The 20,761-nt window shown below is 35.4% G+C and overlaps 2 protein-coding genes and 1 pseudogene across 3 annotated transcripts in view; 1 reads left to right on the top strand and 2 right to left on the bottom strand.

Annotated features, from left to right (window-relative positions):
* Nucleotides 1-11,320: 11,320 nt before the first annotated feature.
* On the top strand, nt 11,321-16,400 carry LOC125814186 (putative late blight resistance protein homolog R1A-4; annotated as a pseudogene).
* A 958-nt stretch (nt 16,401-17,358) lies between these two features.
* Nucleotides 17,359-19,758, bottom strand: LOC125815932 (uncharacterized). Of its 2 annotated transcripts, none has more exons than XM_049495509.1 (2): nt 19,252-19,758; nt 17,359-17,592 (listed from the first exon to the last, which is right to left on the bottom strand). In XM_049495509.1, the coding sequence occupies exon 1, from the start codon at nt 19,739-19,741 to the stop codon at nt 19,256-19,258; it is 486 nt and encodes a 161-aa protein (XP_049351466.1). In that variant the 5' UTR covers nt 19,742-19,758; the 3' UTR covers nt 17,359-17,592; nt 19,252-19,255. The 2 variants fall into 2 exon arrangements, with proteins under 2 accessions (XP_049351466.1, XP_049351472.1); XM_049495515.1 differs by lacking the exon at nt 17,359-17,592 and adding an exon at nt 18,296-18,324.
* The window catches only part of LOC125815944 (uncharacterized), a 125,394-nt gene continuing 121,991 nt past the window's right edge, over nt 17,359-20,761 (bottom strand). The window contains exon 3 of the mRNA XM_049495527.1: nt 17,359-17,464. The gene's annotated coding sequence lies outside the window, so the exon portion shown is untranslated. The remainder of the gene's footprint in view (nt 17,465-20,761) is intronic.

Below are 20,761 nucleotides of genomic sequence, written 5' to 3'. Positions count from 1 at the left end.
GGATCCTCTCACACCTTGGAACCAAGAACGACCGGAGGATTCATCCTCACAAAGTCTCTCAACCTAGAAGCCATAGTGCTCATAATGGGGTTCACGTTAGTCTCAACACCGCTAGTAGTTTGAGCCGTCATGGCTTGAGCTTGAATAGTTACAACTTGAGCCATCATCAAAAGAGTCGAACTAACTTCTTCATTGGTCATAGCCGGAGCATTTACCAGAACTTCATTTCTTTGAGGAACTTGGTCACCTAGAGACCTTGAGGACCTTGGGGAGGAACTCCCTTATTCACAATCTCCTCTTCCACTCTCCTTGCAGTAGTCCTTCTTGTATTCATATCCTATAAACACAAGAGAATGATTAGGAAAATGACACTTATAGAGCTAAACTCTAAGCCACGACTTCAAAAATAATGAAACAAGTGTAACTTCCTAATGTCCTATAGCCTCTCGCTCATAGATGTGTCGCGACTCCCACTGATAAACATGACCCTACTAGACGTGGCTTGTGAGACATAAACCTAAAAAACATTCCCAAAACCTTGTGCTTTGATAATATGTTTGTCACGACCCGAGTCTAGACCCATGATGTGACACGGCTTACTCGACCCCGAAGGGGTCTTATACAAGCCTCATAGCATGTCATTGCTTAAGATACTTAGAAACAGTATGGAATTAAAACTTTAATTTAAAACCATACAATCTTAAACATTTTAAAATACTTGAAATACAGCGGAAATCTATTGTCTCACATGGCCATCTAAAATAAATATTCGAAACAAAATTAGGGTCACGGCCATTTACAATCGGAAGTCTAAGAAGAGTCTTTTACATGAAAGAAAATGAAACATCAAGTACTTGTCCTCGATCTAAGAGGACATACCACTTAGTCTTGGACAATCACAAATCCAAGCTTCAACTAGAGAAAAACAAGTCAAATGTCGGAACCTACACTTGTAGTAAACATGAAAGAAATATGGGTTAGCACAATTAAGTACCAAGTATGATAGACATGCAAAAACCATGCTTTAAAACAGACATTTTACTTGAAAGTCATGCTTTTATGCCAATTTGAGAAAACTTCATGAACATGAGTATAAGAGGCATAATATACAACACAACCAATCGTACAAGTCATTTCTTCACATTAGAACATAATCAACCATATAAACCATTACCTTCACTTCAGGCCTTCATCTCAAGTAACCCTCAAACTATACTTTGTGCAATGTATGAATAGTGTCCCATACCACCATCCACACTAAAGTACCACATTAAGGTCACCAAAAGTGAACTTACCATTCAACTTATCCATCTTTACACCATACTCATACATAGGAGACATAAATCTTTCATAATTCACACCAACACATAAGGACAATCATCTAGGGAAACTCTAAGTCATACTTGTGCAATGTATGAGTAGAATCCCATACTACTACTCACACTAAGTATTCCTTTGAAGCCACCAAAGAGAAGGCACATTCATACTCAATAAGTCATGTCAAGGAAGTAACTCATAATACAATCCAAGTATAACATGCATCATTACATTTAAGCAAATAAGTCAACCTTATTCATTAACTTCATTTAGAGCACATGCATGTCATCATAAGACATTAGAGAACTCACTAAAGCTCTCTCAAAGCCTACTCGTGCAATGCATTTATGGCATCCCATACTACAACTCATACTTCATAAAACCTCATAAGTAACTATAGTGCACATCACATGATGGGAATAAGCGTTTAACCGACATAGACCATGAGAGCTAAATCATGGAATCTGGTGTCTTGCCCTACACCGTAAAGATGTGGTCTTACTTGCCTAAGGTAGGACCGGTACATGTTAGCTTAAGTGGATCCACTATCTACGACCTATGTGGGCACATAGTTTATGGGATAAGAAGATGTTCATTGAAATCCGGCCTAACGTAGAAAGAATCTCAATCTTACCATATCCTCTCGGTACTTAGCCTCCATTCCCATAGAGTAGTTTCATTCACATTACATTATCATACTTGAGAGGGCCACCAACATTAGGCCTACCGACCCAAAGTACATTACACATGAAAGGGCCACCAACATTAGGCCTACCGATTCAAGGTTCATTTTAAGGATAGCTCATTGACTCCTCAAGAAAGGGCCACTACCATTAGGTCTACCGTTTCAAGGTTTATCATTTCACACAAGAAAGGGCCACCAACATTAGGTCTACCGGTTCAAGACATAGCCTAAAATACCTCATTTATCATTTATGAAAGGCTACCAACATTAGGTCTACCAATTCAAGATATTAGGAAATGATATATTCATTATACAAGAAAAGGATGCCTAAGCCTACCTATTCAAGATTCAACAATCAATATGGCTTTCATTTATCAAGAAGAGGGTACCTAATTAAGCCTACCAATCCAAGATACAACATTACATTATAGAAACCCTTCACATTCCATCATCATCATTCATGAGTGCTAATTGAAGATATGCTATCAACAATAACACAATTACATTCTATACATGATCATAATACTATCATTGAATTCACATGCGTAAACTTCACATTATAGTCATACATTTACCTTCATACCTTGCCTTTCAAGGCCATAGATCACATTCACCCACACACCTCAAAATACTACAATTAGGCATGAGTAATAGCATAATTTCAACAATCTAAATCAATATAAACATAAAAAATTTAACATACTTTCATGATCAATTAATTCCCAATCAAAATTCTCAACTTAAGAATTTGGGGGGAAAACATGGGTTCATAGGAGGAATCATCTTAATTCATCAATAATTCAACATTCTATTCATAATTCATCATGTAAAAGCTGTAGAAATCGTTTTGGAATTGAACTCATGCATAGATTGAAAACTAGGGTTTTTGGGGAAACATTGGAGACTTGAAATCAACTTTGAAATTGGCTCCTTAAAAGATACTAAGTCAAGGATGAATACTACCATACCTTCTATGGAAGAAATCCACAAAAATCCCTTAAAAAACTTGAAGATTTGACCTTGAGAGCTTGAATCCTTCACCTCCAATGGAGGTTTCTAGAGAGAGAACTTTGGAGGGGAGGGGAGGTTTTGATTTTGGGTTTTGAAAATAATGAGTTGGAAATGTATTTTAATACTTTAAAAACCCTTAAAATATGTTAATAAACCAATAATAACTATCCATTAACTCAACTAACCAAGGGAGGAATTTACTAAGTTGCCCCTCCACTTGGCCGAAAATTACAACAACACATTGGTGATCCACGAATCCCCACCTACGGACTGTAGGTGGGTCCATGCTCCGTGATGCTGAGTCGTGGTTTGGTTCTGTGGCTCACCATTTGAGACCTCGACCCACGAAGTCCATCTACGGGGTGCGGATGGACCTACGGGGTGTAAGTCCCATCCGTGGTTCACTAAATTTTGGGCAGTTTTTGGTTTCCTTGGGGTCTTGGGGTTTAGGCTTTAGGGTCCCCCTCAAGGACCCTTGGTTGGTGTTTGAGGGGTCGTACCTTGACATTTAACCCCTAAACTCCTCAAGATAATCCCGAGACAACATTTTTAAACATGAAACCCCATAACAACTCAAAGACACACTAGTTACGCTCTAGTTTCACCTATTTATTTTACGAATCGTTACATGAGATGGAGTTCTCGAAATAATTACCAGTAGAGGCAGGTATTTCGGACTGAATTGACTTGGCTGAAAACGTTGGCCTTCTGGACCCCTTGGAGTAAGAACCTTGAAAGTTACCCTAGTTCTTAGCCCTTTTTGCCAATGCCTTAGCCTGACCATCTCGCCTCACCCCCACCAATTTCTTAACAAAGTTTCTTACCTCATTAAAGCTCCTCCCTGCAGAGATCATGTGAACAGATAATATCTACAACTCATAAATTAGTCCCCTAATAAATAAACAGATCCTCTCCTCCTCAATAGTCACCAATTGAGTAGCATATCTAGACAATGCATGGAACTTGGTCTCATAAGTAGCCACAGACATACCACCTTGCTCCAAAGCCTTAAACTCATCCTTCTTGCGATCTCTCAAAGTCCTAGGCATATATTTCTCTAAAAACAGAGCATGAAACTGGGTCCAAGAGAGTGGGGGTAAAGTTGAAGATTTGCATTTCATACAAGCTTTCAGCCACTGCTTAGCCTCACCTTGAAGCTGGAAAGTCACGAACTCAACCCCATGTTGATGGACAATTCCCAACTTATGAAGTCTCTCATAGCAGTCTAAGATAAACTCATAAGCATCCTCACTCTCAAAACCAAGAAATACAGGAGGCTTTGGCTTCAAAAACTTAGTCAACATCTCATGTACATTACCAGTCATAACAGAACCCAACAAAGGACAGAAGAAAGTATCATTACCTCCAGTCCCACCCACCTTAGGCGCAGTGATAGCCATAGTGGGATTAGTAAGAGCTTGAGTTGCTTGAACAGAGGGAAGCACTCCAGGACCAACCAACCCTTTCAAGAATGACATGATCTGCTGAGCTAACACTGGTTCCAAAAGAGGAATACATGTAGTTTTTGCTTGCACCTCTTCTTCTTGTCCATCCTCCTCAACATTTCCAACCTCAACATTCTCATCTATCTCTTCATGATGTACGGGAGGGGCCTCATTTTGGGGAGTATTTTCGACCGGTACCCCATCTCTAGCAGGTGTCACTCTTCCTCGGCCTTTACCCCTGCCTTGACCGCAACCTCTCGCTGCAATTCCTTAGTTGGAGCATTGACGGGAGCTACGAGTCTAACGTCATTGAATCTAGTGTTAACTATGTGCGGACAGAAGAGTGAATGAGGTTACATACTAATTTGAATCGCCAGATACCAATTGGAATCAAGTTATAGCACGAAAGGAGACAAGAAAAAATAGAGAGATTTCCTAAAGTTCTATAGCCTCTCGAAGAAAAGTAAAGGCGTCCCCGTACCTTTACGCAAGACTCTACTAGACTTTTTTTAGTACATCGAGATCAACGAACCAAGGCTCTGATACCAACTTTGTCACGACTCAGACTATCGTGATTAGCACCCACATTAACCCTCCGGTAGGAGAACCACTACTACAACCCAAACCAAAAACTAAAGCATTTAAGGATACGAAAACATGAATAATAGCTAAAATTGAAGTTCCCATAAACTTCCAAAAGATATAACAACTAACATTGCTGAAAATACACCTAGAACCTGAAAGTCAATGTACCAAAACATCTAAAGTTCAACAAGTCTAAACAAGAAGGGATACAACCCAAACTAATGAACTAATCAACTAACTATAAAAGTCTAAGTCCAAAATGTGGACATAGACAAAAGGAGAACTCATTGCAGCCTGGATGAACTGGCTCACTCTTGAATTCGAACGATGATTACTGATCTTCTAAGCGAGGTCTGTCAATAGTCGTCTGAAGATGCTCTATACTCAACAAAGAAATAGCAAGTACAGTATCAGTATAAAACCATAGTGTACTGGTAGGATCACGCGGCTATCCCACTAAGTACAACATACATAAGTCAATACAACAATATAATTATATGCATATATCGAACATATACAATATTATCAATATTTACGAACAACGAACAAATTCACATTTCTCAAGATACACAATTATGACAAGTCATTGGTCCTCTCATAGAACCCAAACCCAAACAGTTAGCATATCGGAACGTGCTACCTGATCCAATGATTATACCAGAATGTGGTACCTGATCCAATGATTATGCTGGAACGTGGCAACTGATCCCATAATTATGCCAAAAAGTGGCAACCGATCCAAGTTAGTGTGTCGGAACGCAACACCCGATCCATTCAACAAGCCATAATCACAATCACAAAGTACATTTTCATAATCATACAATCAAGTCATGATTTATGGCATTCATCATTCATATATCCTAATTTACAACAAGTGTGATCAATAATGCAACATTCACATACATACATGTATCATAATGTAGCAAGAACAAACATACATCACACAACTATCACTTACCTAGAAACAAGCTTAAAACCCTAAGAAACTTGATCCTTCCCTTTCCGGATTCGTTCCGCTTGTTCTTGGTCTACAAACAATCAATATAATACGGGAATCAATAAACAATCACTAATTACCCAAATTACTAACAATTCTAACAACCCTAGATCATACCCATGATCCCAAGTATCCAAATTAGGGCTTTATCCACCATAGTTTCTAAATCAAAACCATCCCCCATCGATAATTAGCCATTAGATTACGTTCTACGAATCGAAAAATGGATTCAGGGAGTTAAAATCTTACCTTTAGCCTTAAGAATGGTGGAAAACTGTCAAGAATCGCCTAGGGTTCGTTCCTTAGGTCTAAAAACTAAAAAGTGCAGAATAAAGACGTTTTGGGGTTCATTTACAACTTTAAGTCGCATCTGGCCAGCCACAGTGGTCATCACCCCGCTAGAGCGACAAACATCACCGCTAAAGCGGCTTACACGAAATAGTGAGCTATTTTAATAATTCCAAGACCTCCATTTCACAACACACCTTCCACCAACGACACTCAGAAAATACTCGTTCACGCTAAGATCAATTTCGTGAGTTCTACTCACTCGAATTTAATTCTGTAAAGTCGTACGGATTTCTTAACGACTTATTTAATTACTCATGTAATCAAAATCATAATTGGATCACCCAATTGCTATCATATTTCTCTAGCCTTTAATGACTCTGATTTCGTCCAAATCTGACCTAAAAATTTTCCCCGTTGTTTTTCTATAACGAAGGAACCCGATCGTTACAATCACAAGTCATATAAACTTTTCTTCGTCGAAAATACTTACATATTAAGAAATAATAAATCAATAAAACAAAAGGACAATGTTTATATTAACAAAAAGGCAATGTTTATATAGTAATAACTATTTTGAAGCAAACTTCCTGACAATCTAAATCACATAAGTATCATTGATAAATAAAGTCATTCTTTTGTCTTGAGCATCATAAAACAAATTGTGACAATTTTCTAACTCCTGAGAATTTTAATAATATTTGAAAAAGATATTCAGAAGCATTTATCAACATCACAAGATAAATTGTTAACAAAGACAAATGAGTTTAGACTACATCATGTTAACTTCATATATTGGAACATTATATACTATCTAAGCAAAAAAATAATTCTTATATCATTAGAATTATTTTACTCAAGTACTCGAGGTTAAGAAATATACTCTCTTACGATAGAACAATTTACTTAATCAAAATAGTGGTATATCATATTCCGCTAAACTTTGAACTCACTCAACGACAATAAATCACATGAAATTTTTTAAAATGCCAGAAGAAGAAGAGTAGAAGATTAAAAAAAATTGTGGTCGAAAAATGAGAGGAAACCCCTATATTTATAGTCAAAAAAGGGCAGTATGAACAAGTATTATTTGTGTCTTATCTGAAAAGTCATGACCTTCCCAAGAAGTCACAACCCTTTGGAAAAGTCACAACTTATTAAAAAAGTCACAACTATTTGGAAAAGTCACAACTCATCGAAAAACCACAACCCTATATCTATATATAATAAGCCACAATGCAACTATCATTGTAACTATCTTGTTAGCTTTCAATCAAAAGCTAACAAGATTTTTAGTTACATATTTATTATTTAGTTAAATAATAAATATGTCATTGTACGAGCTATTTATTACTCATTCCTTTTAAATTTGTTAATTTGATTTTGATCTGACACATAGTTTACGAAAGTAAATTAGATTTTGAGAAAAAACACTAAGTGATACTTGAAGTTGTCCCAGATTTTCAAAAAGACACCTTAACTTTGCGTGCGTCCTATTACCCCACAAAACATTCAAAATCACAATAAATACACATTTTTTACACAATATTTCCACTTTGGACAAAAATATCCTTCGAATGTGCAATTTCTTAAAAACAAAAAGTTGGACCCATTATTGATGTATTGAAGGATGCTTTGGTAATTTCCTATGATGAATTCGTTTTGTTTGTTTCTTTTAAATTTATTTTACTATACTAAATAATTATATAAAATATTATGAATCACGATAATTAATTACTTAAATATTTAAAAGATATAAAAATATATAAAAGATCTGATTGACTCTTCAAATTTTACCGGTGACACATAAATTGGGACAAATGAAATAATATACATTATTTGAAAATTTCTTAGAAAGTAGTATAAATTACAGTAATTAACAACTAGAAATATTTCAAAAACAAAAAAAATTGATTGAATCTCAAATTTTTTTTAGTACTACATAAATTGAGAAAGAAGAAATGACCTCTATTATTTGAAAATGGCGTAAAAGTATTACAAATCATACAATAAGAATTAACAATTTAAAATTTTAAAAGACTTTAATGTTTTATACTTATTCTATTTCCACTTTGAACAAAAATATCCTCCCAATATGCATATTTTTTTAAACAAAAAGTGGGACCCATTATTGATGTATTCAAAGATGCTTTGGTAATTTCCTATGATGAATTCGTTTTGTTTGTTGTTTAATTTTTTTAAAATAATTGTATAAAATATTATAAATCACAATAATTATTTACTTAAATATTCAAAAGATATAAAAATATGTAAAAGATCTGATTAACTCTTCAAATTTTATCGGTGACACATAAATTGAACAAATGAAATAATATATATTATTTGAAAATTACTTAGAAAGTACAATAATTTACAGTAATTAACAATAGAATATTTTAAAGACAAAAAAATTTGATTGAATCTCGAAATTTTATTAGTACCACATAAATTGAGAAAGAAGAAATAACCTTTATTATTTCAAAATTGCGTAAAAGATATTACAAATCATACAACAATAATTAGCAATTTAGAATGTTAAAAGAAATAAATAAAAAATTTACCATAGTTAACAATAATTAAAAATTTAAACTATTTTAAATTAATATTAAAGTTTGATTAACTCTTTAATTTTGTCTTTGTCACATAAATTGAAACAAAAAATGATACATATTGGGCCCGTGCTAGCACGGGCTCCGATGTCTAGTATATATATATATGAAAAACCAAAGGTTCACTCGTTTACATTTTAGTTTTCTTCCATTCATCTTTTTAAATGCTTTATTTTATATAGTTTTATATAAATTAACCTGAGAAATACGTGCAACGCAGCAACTAATCAAACGGGAAACACACTGGTATGTGCGTTATCATTATGTTATTTGCCTTAACTTCAACTCTTCGAATATTCTAGATTCCTCTTTGAAATACCTTAAATTAAGTAGTAGATAAATGTTTAACACTTCTTACGAGTTTTAACTAAAGGGTCTGTTGGTCAGACTAAAATAACAAAAAAAAATAAAAAATCAATGGATCATGTTGACATTCAATTCAAGATATGTTGGATTGGCTCTACTAATAGTAAATTTCTAAAATTGACAAACAATACCATGTAGAATTTGAAACAAGTAGAAGGTACACATCTTGCGCAGTGAACTGCTTCAAGAAGACAATTTGATACATTTGGAGAGGATTTCTGATTCAACTTCTTCTATTCCACAAATCGAGAAAAATAAAGAGGTTGTTTTCAATAGACTCCAAACTTCTTTTGTTTATTAATGTCTAAAATACAGTAAGTCAGTAACAAAATAAATTAGCACGAACTTAGCTCTGCACAGAACTCAGATGCAACATATATTATTTTTTTCTGTTATTTTCATGAAACCACTAGTTGATGCTGACTCTAAACTCCACATAAGAAAGTAATAATTTCAATGCTTAAAAAGACAAATAAAGTTAATATAAATAATTATTCTACAATATCTCCTTTAGCATCTTTGTTTTGTGGCAAATATTTTATTAATCCTCCATCTGTGGTCCATTAGAGGAAAAAACAAGAAAAATAATTGATAAGTCTTTCTTTATCATTGTTTATTAGTACCTACTTTTTTTCCTTCCAATGAAAAATGAAGAGAAGAACATTTAGTACTCAATTGAAAGAAACTATAGACAGAGTTTATCAATACTAGCTCTTTTTCTCTATATTTTTAACTAGTATGCTTTGAAGAGAAGAAAAAAATTGCATAGTGAATGTAATTATTGAAGATGAAAGAGATTATTGGAGGATGAATTTTGACTACAACAACAAAAAAAAAAGAATCGCTGCATGTTTTTGGTTAGAGTGTAGATCACAGGTATGCTTACTCACTTGAAAGTATTTCATGCACAGGATTACTCTTCATCTCCCTGGACTTTATGAATGGTCTAAATTTGTCCTTTGGGGTTGGTATAACGGACCAATTACCATCTTGCGCAGGCATATTGGTGATGTCTTTAGGTTGATATTTAGTTTTTATTCTGATTAGGAGAAGATTTTTTTTTTTTTTTTTTGGTTTTCCACGCTGTGTCCGGAGTCCACATTGGAACCCCGACTATATTCGAATCGCGCACTATTGGGCCCATTCAGGGGTGATGATCCCAACAAGTATTTCTTTATACCCATGGCTCGAACTTGAGACATCTGGTTAAGGAAAATGGTATCCTATCTTTTTTTGGTATATACTTACAATGTCTATGCCCTTGATGCACTTGTCAAGAATAATATGCATGGTAGAACTAGAAGTTGTAAATAGTGGAGTACTTATTCTTAGTTTTTAGTGGTAGTCTAATCTGTATTGGGGGAAAATAGTTTGTATACATGGTAGTATTGGAAATGAGGTTGTGGCATATAAGATTGGGAAAAAGTATCCATGATGATTCCATTGGTCAAAGGCCGGACCAGTTTTCTTGGCCTCAGGCCATTACTATGATTACAGGGAGGTCGTTATCGGAGAATTTCTATTGGACATAAGCACCTTAGGGCTCGAGTGGAGCCTTCTATTGGCTAATGTATTATCTTTGTTGCTTATAAATAGTAGTCTTTACATACTTTATAAGGGGTTGGATTCTGAACAATAAAAAAAGCAATGCACTGATATTCTTGTGCTGCACGCTTTCTATATTTTACTAGGTCTTAGCTCTCAAGTATTTCTATATTCAATCGTCTCTGGATCTGTGACCAGTTATACTATCATCTCCGTACCTGGTTGAAACATCAAGCAATAAAGCTCTATTGTTCCAGTTGATTTGTTTTCTTGCAAACATATTTAATAGCTAATACACCAATCAACGAGTCAAATTGATACGCGTGTTCTTGACCTCATAACCAATTTAACTGTACAGCTTTCCCAATAAACATAATGGAATATGTTTGTGTCATGCCCTGAATTAAGATATTGATTTTATTACTTGCAGGATTTATCAACAATTAGAGGAAAGTGAAAAACAGGGAAGTAGATGGCCCAGGAGTGTGGCGCAGTGATAGGTTCCATAGACCTTCTGAAGGGAAGGCATTTAGATAGTTCCACGATTAATCACTTGGACGATGCAAGAAATCAACTAGAGTGTGTATCTCTATTTCTCGCAAAACTGGAGGAGGTTCGCCCTGAGAACACGATATCCACACAACTAGAGGCCTTATTTCAACAAGCTCATGATGGCTTTTCTGAGATATGTACTTACATGGATCAACGTTACACCAGCAGAATGACAAAAATGCTGAAAATAATTAAACTGGAGAACATTGCTGAGCGACTCACAGCAGCTTCAAAGCCATCAACATCAACTAGAGGAATGATATCAGAGGTGCTGAAAATTCTTAAACCCGAGAATATTGCTAAAAGAATCAAAGCTTCAAAGCCATCAACATCATCTAGCCGAATCACTACTATGGAGATGGTGAGATTTGTCAATTTTTTGCTTGATTATGTAAAGGATTGTGCCCCTGTGAAGCTGCGATATCTATAAGCTTTCTTCATATTAACTTCAAGTCGGTGCATTGAGCATGAGAGTATGCAGTATCTCTTCACCCATGTTGAGGATGTAGCTTATACTGCACTACAACAATATTTCCTACAGGCGGCCTACAAAATCAATTCAAAAATTGAGTTGCATAAATTAGTTAGTCCTTTTAAGACTGATTTGAGGCAGATATATATAAGCCTCTTGACAGCGTCAAAGTCATCAAGACCAGAGACTACAATGAAGTCGGGATGTATGCTTGATTTTGTTAATGGTCTACAAGAGGATCTGGGGGAGACGCCTCTAGGCCGTGATGAAATTCGGTGTCTCGGAAGAGGACTTTATAGCCTTTCCATATTTTTAAAGGACTTAGAATATACAGGCACTCCACTCAAAGAATTCAGTTCTCTTCAATCACTTATTGAAGCTCTGGCCTTTGAGGCAGCATTTGTGATCTACTCCTGTGATAATAAGGATCTTCTTTTTGTTTTGCAGCCAAAGTTTAATCATGTCAGTGTAGTAATCAACATGATACAGCTACTAAACAGTCGAGCAACCATGACAGCTCCACTGAAAGATCTGATTGACTATGCTTGGGAAGAGCTGATAGTCGTGAGAACTTTTCTCATTGATTCATTGGAGCAGTGCAAACAGCAACCTAAGATAACTGATTTTTTAACTCTTATCCAATCTGTGACTCACAAAGCATTTTTAGTTTTGTATAACCTTTTAGGTTATACAAAACAAGAAGACTTGGCCTGGGAAATGAATCGCGAAGACTTGGCCTGGGAAATAAATCGCTCACATTTTAAATTGCTTCTTAGGTTCAACTTTATTAAGGCAGCAATTAGACAAATGTGTCCCACCATTTCTGCTTCATCATCAACTGAGATATATCTGCTGAACTTTCTTCCTATTAGATTTGAGGTCATTGATTCTTATTTCTTGTCATCCTCTGGTCACGACAACATGGATTTAGTTATGATGGGGTTTCATGAATATATTATTGACAATCTGCTACTGAAGGATGAAACTGATTTGTCATTTACAGTTGGACATGACGTTAAAAAGTTCTACTATGGATTGTTGCTCCTGGTAACATCTCTTGTTGATCCTCTAGCTCAGTGCAGTGGATTTGCAATTGAGGCCGAATCTGTGAATAGCAACAAAAGCAATCTTGTTCTTCAGTTTTTGACTGTGGCTTTCAAGCTTATCGAATCTGAGCACAGTCTACACAAAGCCACTTTGGAAGCTCATGAAGAGCTTATTTATCTTAGAGTTCTTCTCATAAATGTTCTCTGGGAACACACACAGCTTAATGAATTGCATCATGTCTTAATGCATGCAGAAGTGACTGCCAACAAGATCGCACAAAATATCAAGGGAATACACATTGAGGATATTGGGCTTTTATTATCTGAGATTAAATCTGTCAAAGTAGAGGTCAGAAAAGTATGCTTTCAGTTTCTGGATGCATCACCTTACATCATAACAGATGGAGAAGGCCTTATTAATTTCTTATTGAAATGCCAGGACGGGCTGCTCAACTATGATGCTTGTTCAATTCCTTTTCAGAAGAACCAAATCCCAGTAATCAAAGACAAACTAGTTTATTTGGGTTCTTTTATTGCAGATATTGTACAGCATCGTGATATGCATCAAGAGCTCAAAGACCTTATGAAACGTGTTCAAGATATAATGTTTGTCTGTCTCTTCCCCATCAGAGATTCTGCACCTTCTTGGTATTACAGGCTACATCTCTATGATGTCAGGCAATTGCTTAAGTTTGTTGAGAAAGAGGTCAAAATGATTTGTCTCAAAGTTTCAGGTTCTTCAAGTTATAGCTTCCCCAGATAAATGAACTAGGATTTCTTGATTGCTTCCTGGGAAAACTGGATGAGATGTTAAGTTCTAAGCTCGAGTCAGTCATCGACTTAAAACGTCAAATTGAGCCATTGAAGGAGGGCTTATTGTGTCTAAGAACATTGACTGATCATTTCCCAGAATCTACGATGAGCATGATGAAGTTTATAGTCTTATAACAAGAGTTACTGACATGGCATACAAGGCAGAGTATGTCATGGACTCGTGCTTGACCTATTCTTATCCACTCTGGTACAAAGTTCTTTGGATTTCTGAAGCTGCTGAGAATATTAAACTTCTAAATAAAGTTGTTAGGGAAACATGTGAAAGAAAAAAGATAGATGTGGCAGTGCTCAAAGTTAGAAAGACCTCAACTCATCTTGTGCCGTCTCTATCAGCTAATACTCCAGGATCAAATGAAGAAATGGAGAGTTTCCAGGAGGCGATGGACCAAATGAAGAAGCAGCTACTTGGAGGTTCGCGTGAGCTAGATGTCATCTCATTGGTTGGCATGCCGGGAATTGGTAAGACTACTCTTGCCGAGAAGATTTACAATGATCCAGTAATCACCTCTCGCTTTAAAGTCCGTGCTCAGTGTCGCGTGACTCAAGTATATTCATGGAGAGATTTGTTGCTTGCCATTTTGAATGGTGTGCTTGAGCCTATTGATCGCAATGAAAAAGAAGATGCTGAATTAGCTGATGAGCTGCGGCGATTTTTGTGGACCAAGAGATTCTTAATTCTCATTGATGATGTTTGGGATGATAAAGTGTGGGACAATCTACATATGTGCTTCAAAGATGCTCGGAATGGGAGTAGAATTATTCTAACAACACGTTTGAGTAAAGTTGCCAATTATGCTTAATGTGAAAGTGAACCTCATCATCTTCGCTTGTTCAGAGATGATGAGAGTTGGACATTATTACAGCAAGAGTTGTTTCAAGGGAAGAGCTGTCCTCCTGAAATTGTTGATGTGGGGTTCCGAATAGCTAAAAAATGTGGAGGGTTGCCTCTCTTCATTGTTTTAGTTGCTGGTGTTCTCAAAGAGAAAAAGATAATAAAAGCAGAATTGTGGAAGGAAATAGAAGAAAGTCTAGGTTTGCTGAATATTGGTAGCTTGGAAGAGAGCATGTCTATAATTGGATTCAGTTATAGGAATTTACCGCACAAGTTGAAGCCTTGTTTTCTCTATTTTGGAGGACTTTTAAAGGGAAAGGATATTCAGGTCTCAAAATTGACTCGGTTGTGGGTTGCTGAGGGTTTTGTACAAGCAAATGAGGAAAACGGACTAGAAGATGCTGCAGAAGGTCTCTTGGAAGATCTTATTAGTAGAAATTTAGTGATGGATGTGGAGAAGAGACCCAACGGGAAGCTTAAAACATGTCGTGTTCATGATCTGTTGCATAAATTCTGCTTGGAGAAGTCCAAACAGGAGAATTTCCTTCTTCAGATCAATGGGTATAAAGAACTATACTGATTTTATTGTATTATTATTTATATCAACTCTCATTTTCATTATTTTCTCTTTAAACAGACTATTAACTGGTGGGGATACATTTCCTGAAATGTCTATGGAATACCGGTTGTTTGTTCATACTTCTGACTATCAGATTGATCTGTGGCAGCCATCTCGCTCGAATGTTCGCTCTTTGTTGGTCAATGTGATTGATTCAGAGAACTTATTCTGGCCGTGTAACATCTCCTTCATCTTTGATAGCTTCAAACTTGTTAAGGTGTTGGATTTGGAATCCTTCAACATTGGTGGTACTTTTCCCAGTGAAATACAATTTCTAATTCATTTGAAGTATTTTGCTGCTAAAACTGGTGGAAATTCAATTCCTTCATGTTTAGCTAAGCTTTGGAATCTCGAAACTTTTGTGATAAGAGGATTGGGAGTAGAAGTGATATTACCCATTTCACTTCTAAAGATGGTTAAAATGAGGAATATACATGTAAACCATCGTGCTTCATTTAGTTTGCCTGAGAACATGAGTGAATCACTTTCTGACTCTCAATTAGATAATTTGGAAACCTTTTCCACTCCACATCTCTCTTACGGTGAAGATACAGAGCTGATATTGAGAAAGATGCCAAAATTGAGAAAGCTGAGTTGCATATTTTCAGGGACATTTGGTTATTCAGAGAAAATGAAGGGAAGGTGTGTTCTCTTTCCCAGATTAGAGTTTCTAATTCACCTTGAATCCCTCAAACTTGCCTCCAACAGCTATCCAGCCAAACTTCCACATGTCTTCAGTTTTCCCTCAAGACTTGGGGAATTGACTCTGTCAAAGTTTCGTCTACCATGGAGCCAAATCTTGAGTATAGGAGAGCTTCCTAACTTGAAGATTCTAAAGTTACTTCTCAGAGCCTTTGAAGGGGATGAATGGGAAGTGAATGATTCAAAGTTCTGTGAACTCAAATACTTAGAATTGGAGGACCTCAACATTGCACAGTGGTCTGTCTCTGAGGATGCTTTTCCTTTGCTTGAACGTTTGGTTTTAACCAAATGTAAGCGGCTTGAGAAAATTCCTTCTCATTTTGATGATGCTGTATTGTTAAAAAGCATTGAAGTAAACTGGTGCAGCTGGGATGTTGCTAATTCAGCCAAGGAAATTCAAGAAATTCAGCATGATGAAATGGCAAATGATGCGTTCAAAGTTACAATACAGCCTCCAGATTGGGATAGAAATTCATCTCCTTGACTCATTATCTGGTATGTTCTTGTCATGTTCATTTTTCTTTTACACCGCATCATGCTTATTATTACTTATTCAGTGAATGTTCCATTCAGGCTTGCAAACATGGAGGAGGACCTCAGCTAGTTGAAGGATCTTCAGCAATAAGTGAAGTGTTCGATTAAATTTCAACTCTTAGTGATTTGTGTGAAACTAGTAATGAATTTATGAGCAACAGCTCACATCCGTTTTCTAAACTTTCTGGAACTATTGGAAATGTGAAATTATTGTTATCAGTGTGCTACATTCCTTTTAAATCAGTATATTGAAATTGTCCTCTTGGCATGTGTAGGACTTGTTTTTCGAGGTTAAGATGATTGAATATATATCATGTGTACCTACAATTATGAACCATCAAAGTTTGATTAGATGTACATGTGATCTTTTTACTTATTTTTATTTATGAGGTACAAGCATGTGCATGGATGGAAAAACACCTAGTTTTTCTCTCATTTCACTCATTTCAAGCTTTGTAACTCCCGAAAACTAGTATGAGAATTGAGATCATGAGCAACAGAGGAGAACAAGCAAATGAGAGATCGTTGAAAGCATTGAGGAGGGATGGCCTTCTTGATATCACCAATTGCAAAAGAGGGCTTTGAAATTGGCACGCTTTGGAGAGGATTTCTCTTTTGTTTAGTTTTAGTTTTTGGAACAGACATATTGCCTCTGGCTCCAATTCTTGATAGGGATTTGCCTATTTACTGAAATGAATATATATATTTTCTAACTGACAGAAGTAGAAGGAACTTTTAACTAGAACCCGAGGCCTCTAGTTGAGGTGGAAGCATTGCATCCATCCCAGATGCCTCTTGGTGTCGGAGACCTCCTATTTCTGCCAGAAAAATATGTTCAATAATTAATGACTAAAACCATTTTAGTCACCACAGAAAAATATGTTCAGCCCTAATCGATTTGTTTATAGATTTGTGATCAGTGATCAAAAGATTATTATAAATCGAAATGTGCTATTTCGTTTGTTTATAGATGTGTGAGAATTGAGAAGGAAATATTGAACCAAGAAGAACAGCCACCAAAGATAGAAGTCCCTTCTTCTGTTTCTGTTAAGGAAGAATTTCATAGACTCCAAATACTGACTATTTCTCAAGCCGAGTCGACATTTCATTCTTCACAAGAAGCATAACAGTACCTCTGAGAGCTCCATTTGTCCTGCAAGACGATTAAATGGATCAGCAACCTCATTTTGAAAGCAATGAATCATGATCAATATATACAAGAAATATATTACTTATTTTGAAAGCACCATATAGTGATTAGCAACAAATACATATATCCCAATATTTTATATCTGCGATCTACTGTTTGTAACCCAAAGTTCTAACTCAGCACTAGCAAGTTTATCATTACTCTTTCTGGACTTATATTCTCTCTTTTCTCCAAGCATTTTTTGTCTTTTCATTATTAACTACAAATATGTCCAATTTAGCCTGAAGATGTATTCTTATAAGTTCTTGATGAGCTGCGCTTGTACAATGATATCGTCTTTGTCAGTTTATGCCATTTGGCTAATTTATTGTGGTAACCTACTGTAGCCCGAATACCAGAGACATAATTAAGTAACCTCTCCATAACCCAATTCCCCTTTAACTTTCTTTTCATAGTAAACAAGATGATATTTGATAATTGAGAAACTCCAATGGTCATCTGGCACATGGTTTGGAACTTGGTGGATGACGGGCTCATACCTCTACCCTTCTCCTCTTAAATACAAGATTTTTGTTTGCGACAAGGTTCAAACTCGTGTGAGTTTAATGGTAAAAGAATTGTCTTTGCGAGAAAGACAACTCGGATTTAGTAGCACCTGATGCCTTATTCTTTTCTACTCAAAGAATATATATATCGAATAATTTTCACATACAATACTAGATTGCACACACGAATCTGAAAACATCAATGGACTCAAATTACTAGGAGTATTATATATATACATAAAATCAGATTGACAACATTAAAGATGGAAACAGTATCTGGTACTGGAGGAAGATAAACTCCATCAAATTGCATGGCAAGGACAGAATGGTATAATAATAGCTCTTATTGTTTTACTGATAATGGAAAACTATTCTGTGAGTAGGAGCTATAACAAACTACTAGGAAGGCTGCAGAAAGTACAGAAGTTGCGCTGATATGAAATTCTATCATGCTGCCTAGACATAGGGAAATTTCTGACTAAGGAGAGGATGATCAGACTTCATAAACCAACGGAGGATGGAATTTGCTGTTTACGACAATAAAATTGAATTCCAGCTACATCTATTTGTGGAATGTAGTTGAACAACCAAGCTGCATAAATAATTGAAGACCTGTACAGTATATATGAAATAAGAAGGGGATGACGCAATGTTTAATTGGATTCTTTTTTTTGTTTGACGCTGTAGTTATTCGACCAGACTTCCTCGAAGATGGCTTAAATCTCTAGAGTGCTTTTTAGGTGTAACTATTTGGTTGTTATGGTAATTCCTCACAGTTTACCAAAAAATCAACAAAAAAAACACTAACCATGCTTATAAAGATTGGAACTTCAGTTTATACTAAAGCAAAGCAAGGATGTATCTTAGCACCCTTTATTTATTCTAACAAGTGGGAATTGCCTCAAACTCCTTAGGCAAAGGATAACCGAACATCGATGAACTCCTCAATAGATATCCATAAAGAAAACTTCTCTTGATAACACAGATCTGTCTTTGGGAGAAAGACAATTTCTTTTCAGCAGTTCAGAACAGAACAACACATGAATTTTTTTGCAATTTATACAAAGTTTGCATTCATTGACTCAAACTACAAGTATTATTGGATTTAGAAGTTGACCTCATCATATTGAAGCAAAGGCAGAATGTTGGCAGCCCTTAATCTTATTAGTACAAGTAGGAATATTTTCAAATTCCTTAGCTGGTAACTTTTCAGACAAAAATCCAACATGAAATTCAATCATCTGAGACTCTTCATCAACACTAATCCCAGTTACAGATACCCATACAAACAACTTTTTTGCTTGTATTCCAGTGACATCAGAGACAGATCCATAACTCAACTTCCCTTTAATATCTTTTTGGTAGTAAACAAGCTGATCTTGAAACTGTACATAACATGGATGTGTGAGTTGGACAGTAAAAGAACCGTCTTTTGTGGAAATAGTGTAGGATTTCACATTGTTTGGGAGAAGACCCTTTGGAAGATTGTAAGAAGGAAGGAGATCATGAACATCATCATCTTTATTTGAACGGCTAAGATTGAAGGATAGACAAAAGATGAAGAAGAACAAGAACAAAAGCTCTGACTTTGGAGAGAATAAGGCCATTATTGAAGCAGAGAGAGAGAGAGAGGCAGAGGAAGACAATTAATAATGGGACAATCAAGAGGCAAAATAGAATTTCATTACGTAGTTAGAATGTCATTTTCCCAAGGAATATGAATAATGCATTGAATCAAATAATCCTATTGGCACATAATGACTCAACGGTGTTAGCTAATGTTAGTTAGTTCAGTTTATTTAGGATACTGCAGTAATTATTTTAACAATCATGGTTTATTTAGATTATGTTATTAGTGTTTGTTTAGGAGTTCTCTTAGTATATTCTTCAGTACTTATTCAATATTTATAAGTAAACCCAAATAATGTTTAGTTATTTATTATGTAGAAGTTGAGTGTTTTTTCCCCTCTCTTTTTGGAGGAACTAAAGTTTTATAGAAGTTTAAATGCTTTATTGAAAGGCAGGTACATAAAATATTATGTTGTATTTGGAGTGTGAGGTAGACAACTTATTTAATTCACTTATTTTGAACTATGAAAAAAAATTCCAACAATTCAATCAATATGGACAGGCTAGAGGAAGTAAAAATATTAATGATTGCTTTCACGGTTCAAGCTCAAAGACAACCTACCCTACTCTATCACTTGCTTCTATTTCTTTCTTAAAATAAATTGAAGACGATTAAATTTTAATTAGAAAATTGAATTATTATAAATAGATTTAAATAAGTGGAAATTATTGATTTTATCTTTTTTACAACGAGATAACAATACTATATATTCTTGAAAGTCTGCTAAATAAATATATATTAAACAATAGTAACTCAAATAGTAGAAAAGAAAACTACAAAATTGTATAAAAACATTTAACCTTTTAACAATAAACAGTAAGTTAAACTAACATCATTGCTTTATGAATGTGTACGAAATTTTTTTCTTGGAGGCTACTTTCTAAATCTCAGTTCATGCCTATATAAATGATATTATATTCTCTGGCATTTCAAATATTCCGCAAATTCATGAAATATTCATAGAGAGATCAAAATCAAAAGCATCTAAATTTGAGAA

Source organism: Solanum verrucosum, unplaced genomic scaffold (assembly GCF_900185275.1).
Source record: "Solanum verrucosum unplaced genomic scaffold, falcon-dt-bn FXZP01000085.1, whole genome shotgun sequence".
In the NCBI taxonomy this organism is placed as follows: domain Eukaryota; kingdom Viridiplantae; phylum Streptophyta; class Magnoliopsida; order Solanales; family Solanaceae; genus Solanum; species Solanum verrucosum.
This window is presented reverse-complemented; position numbering and strand designations above follow the sequence as displayed.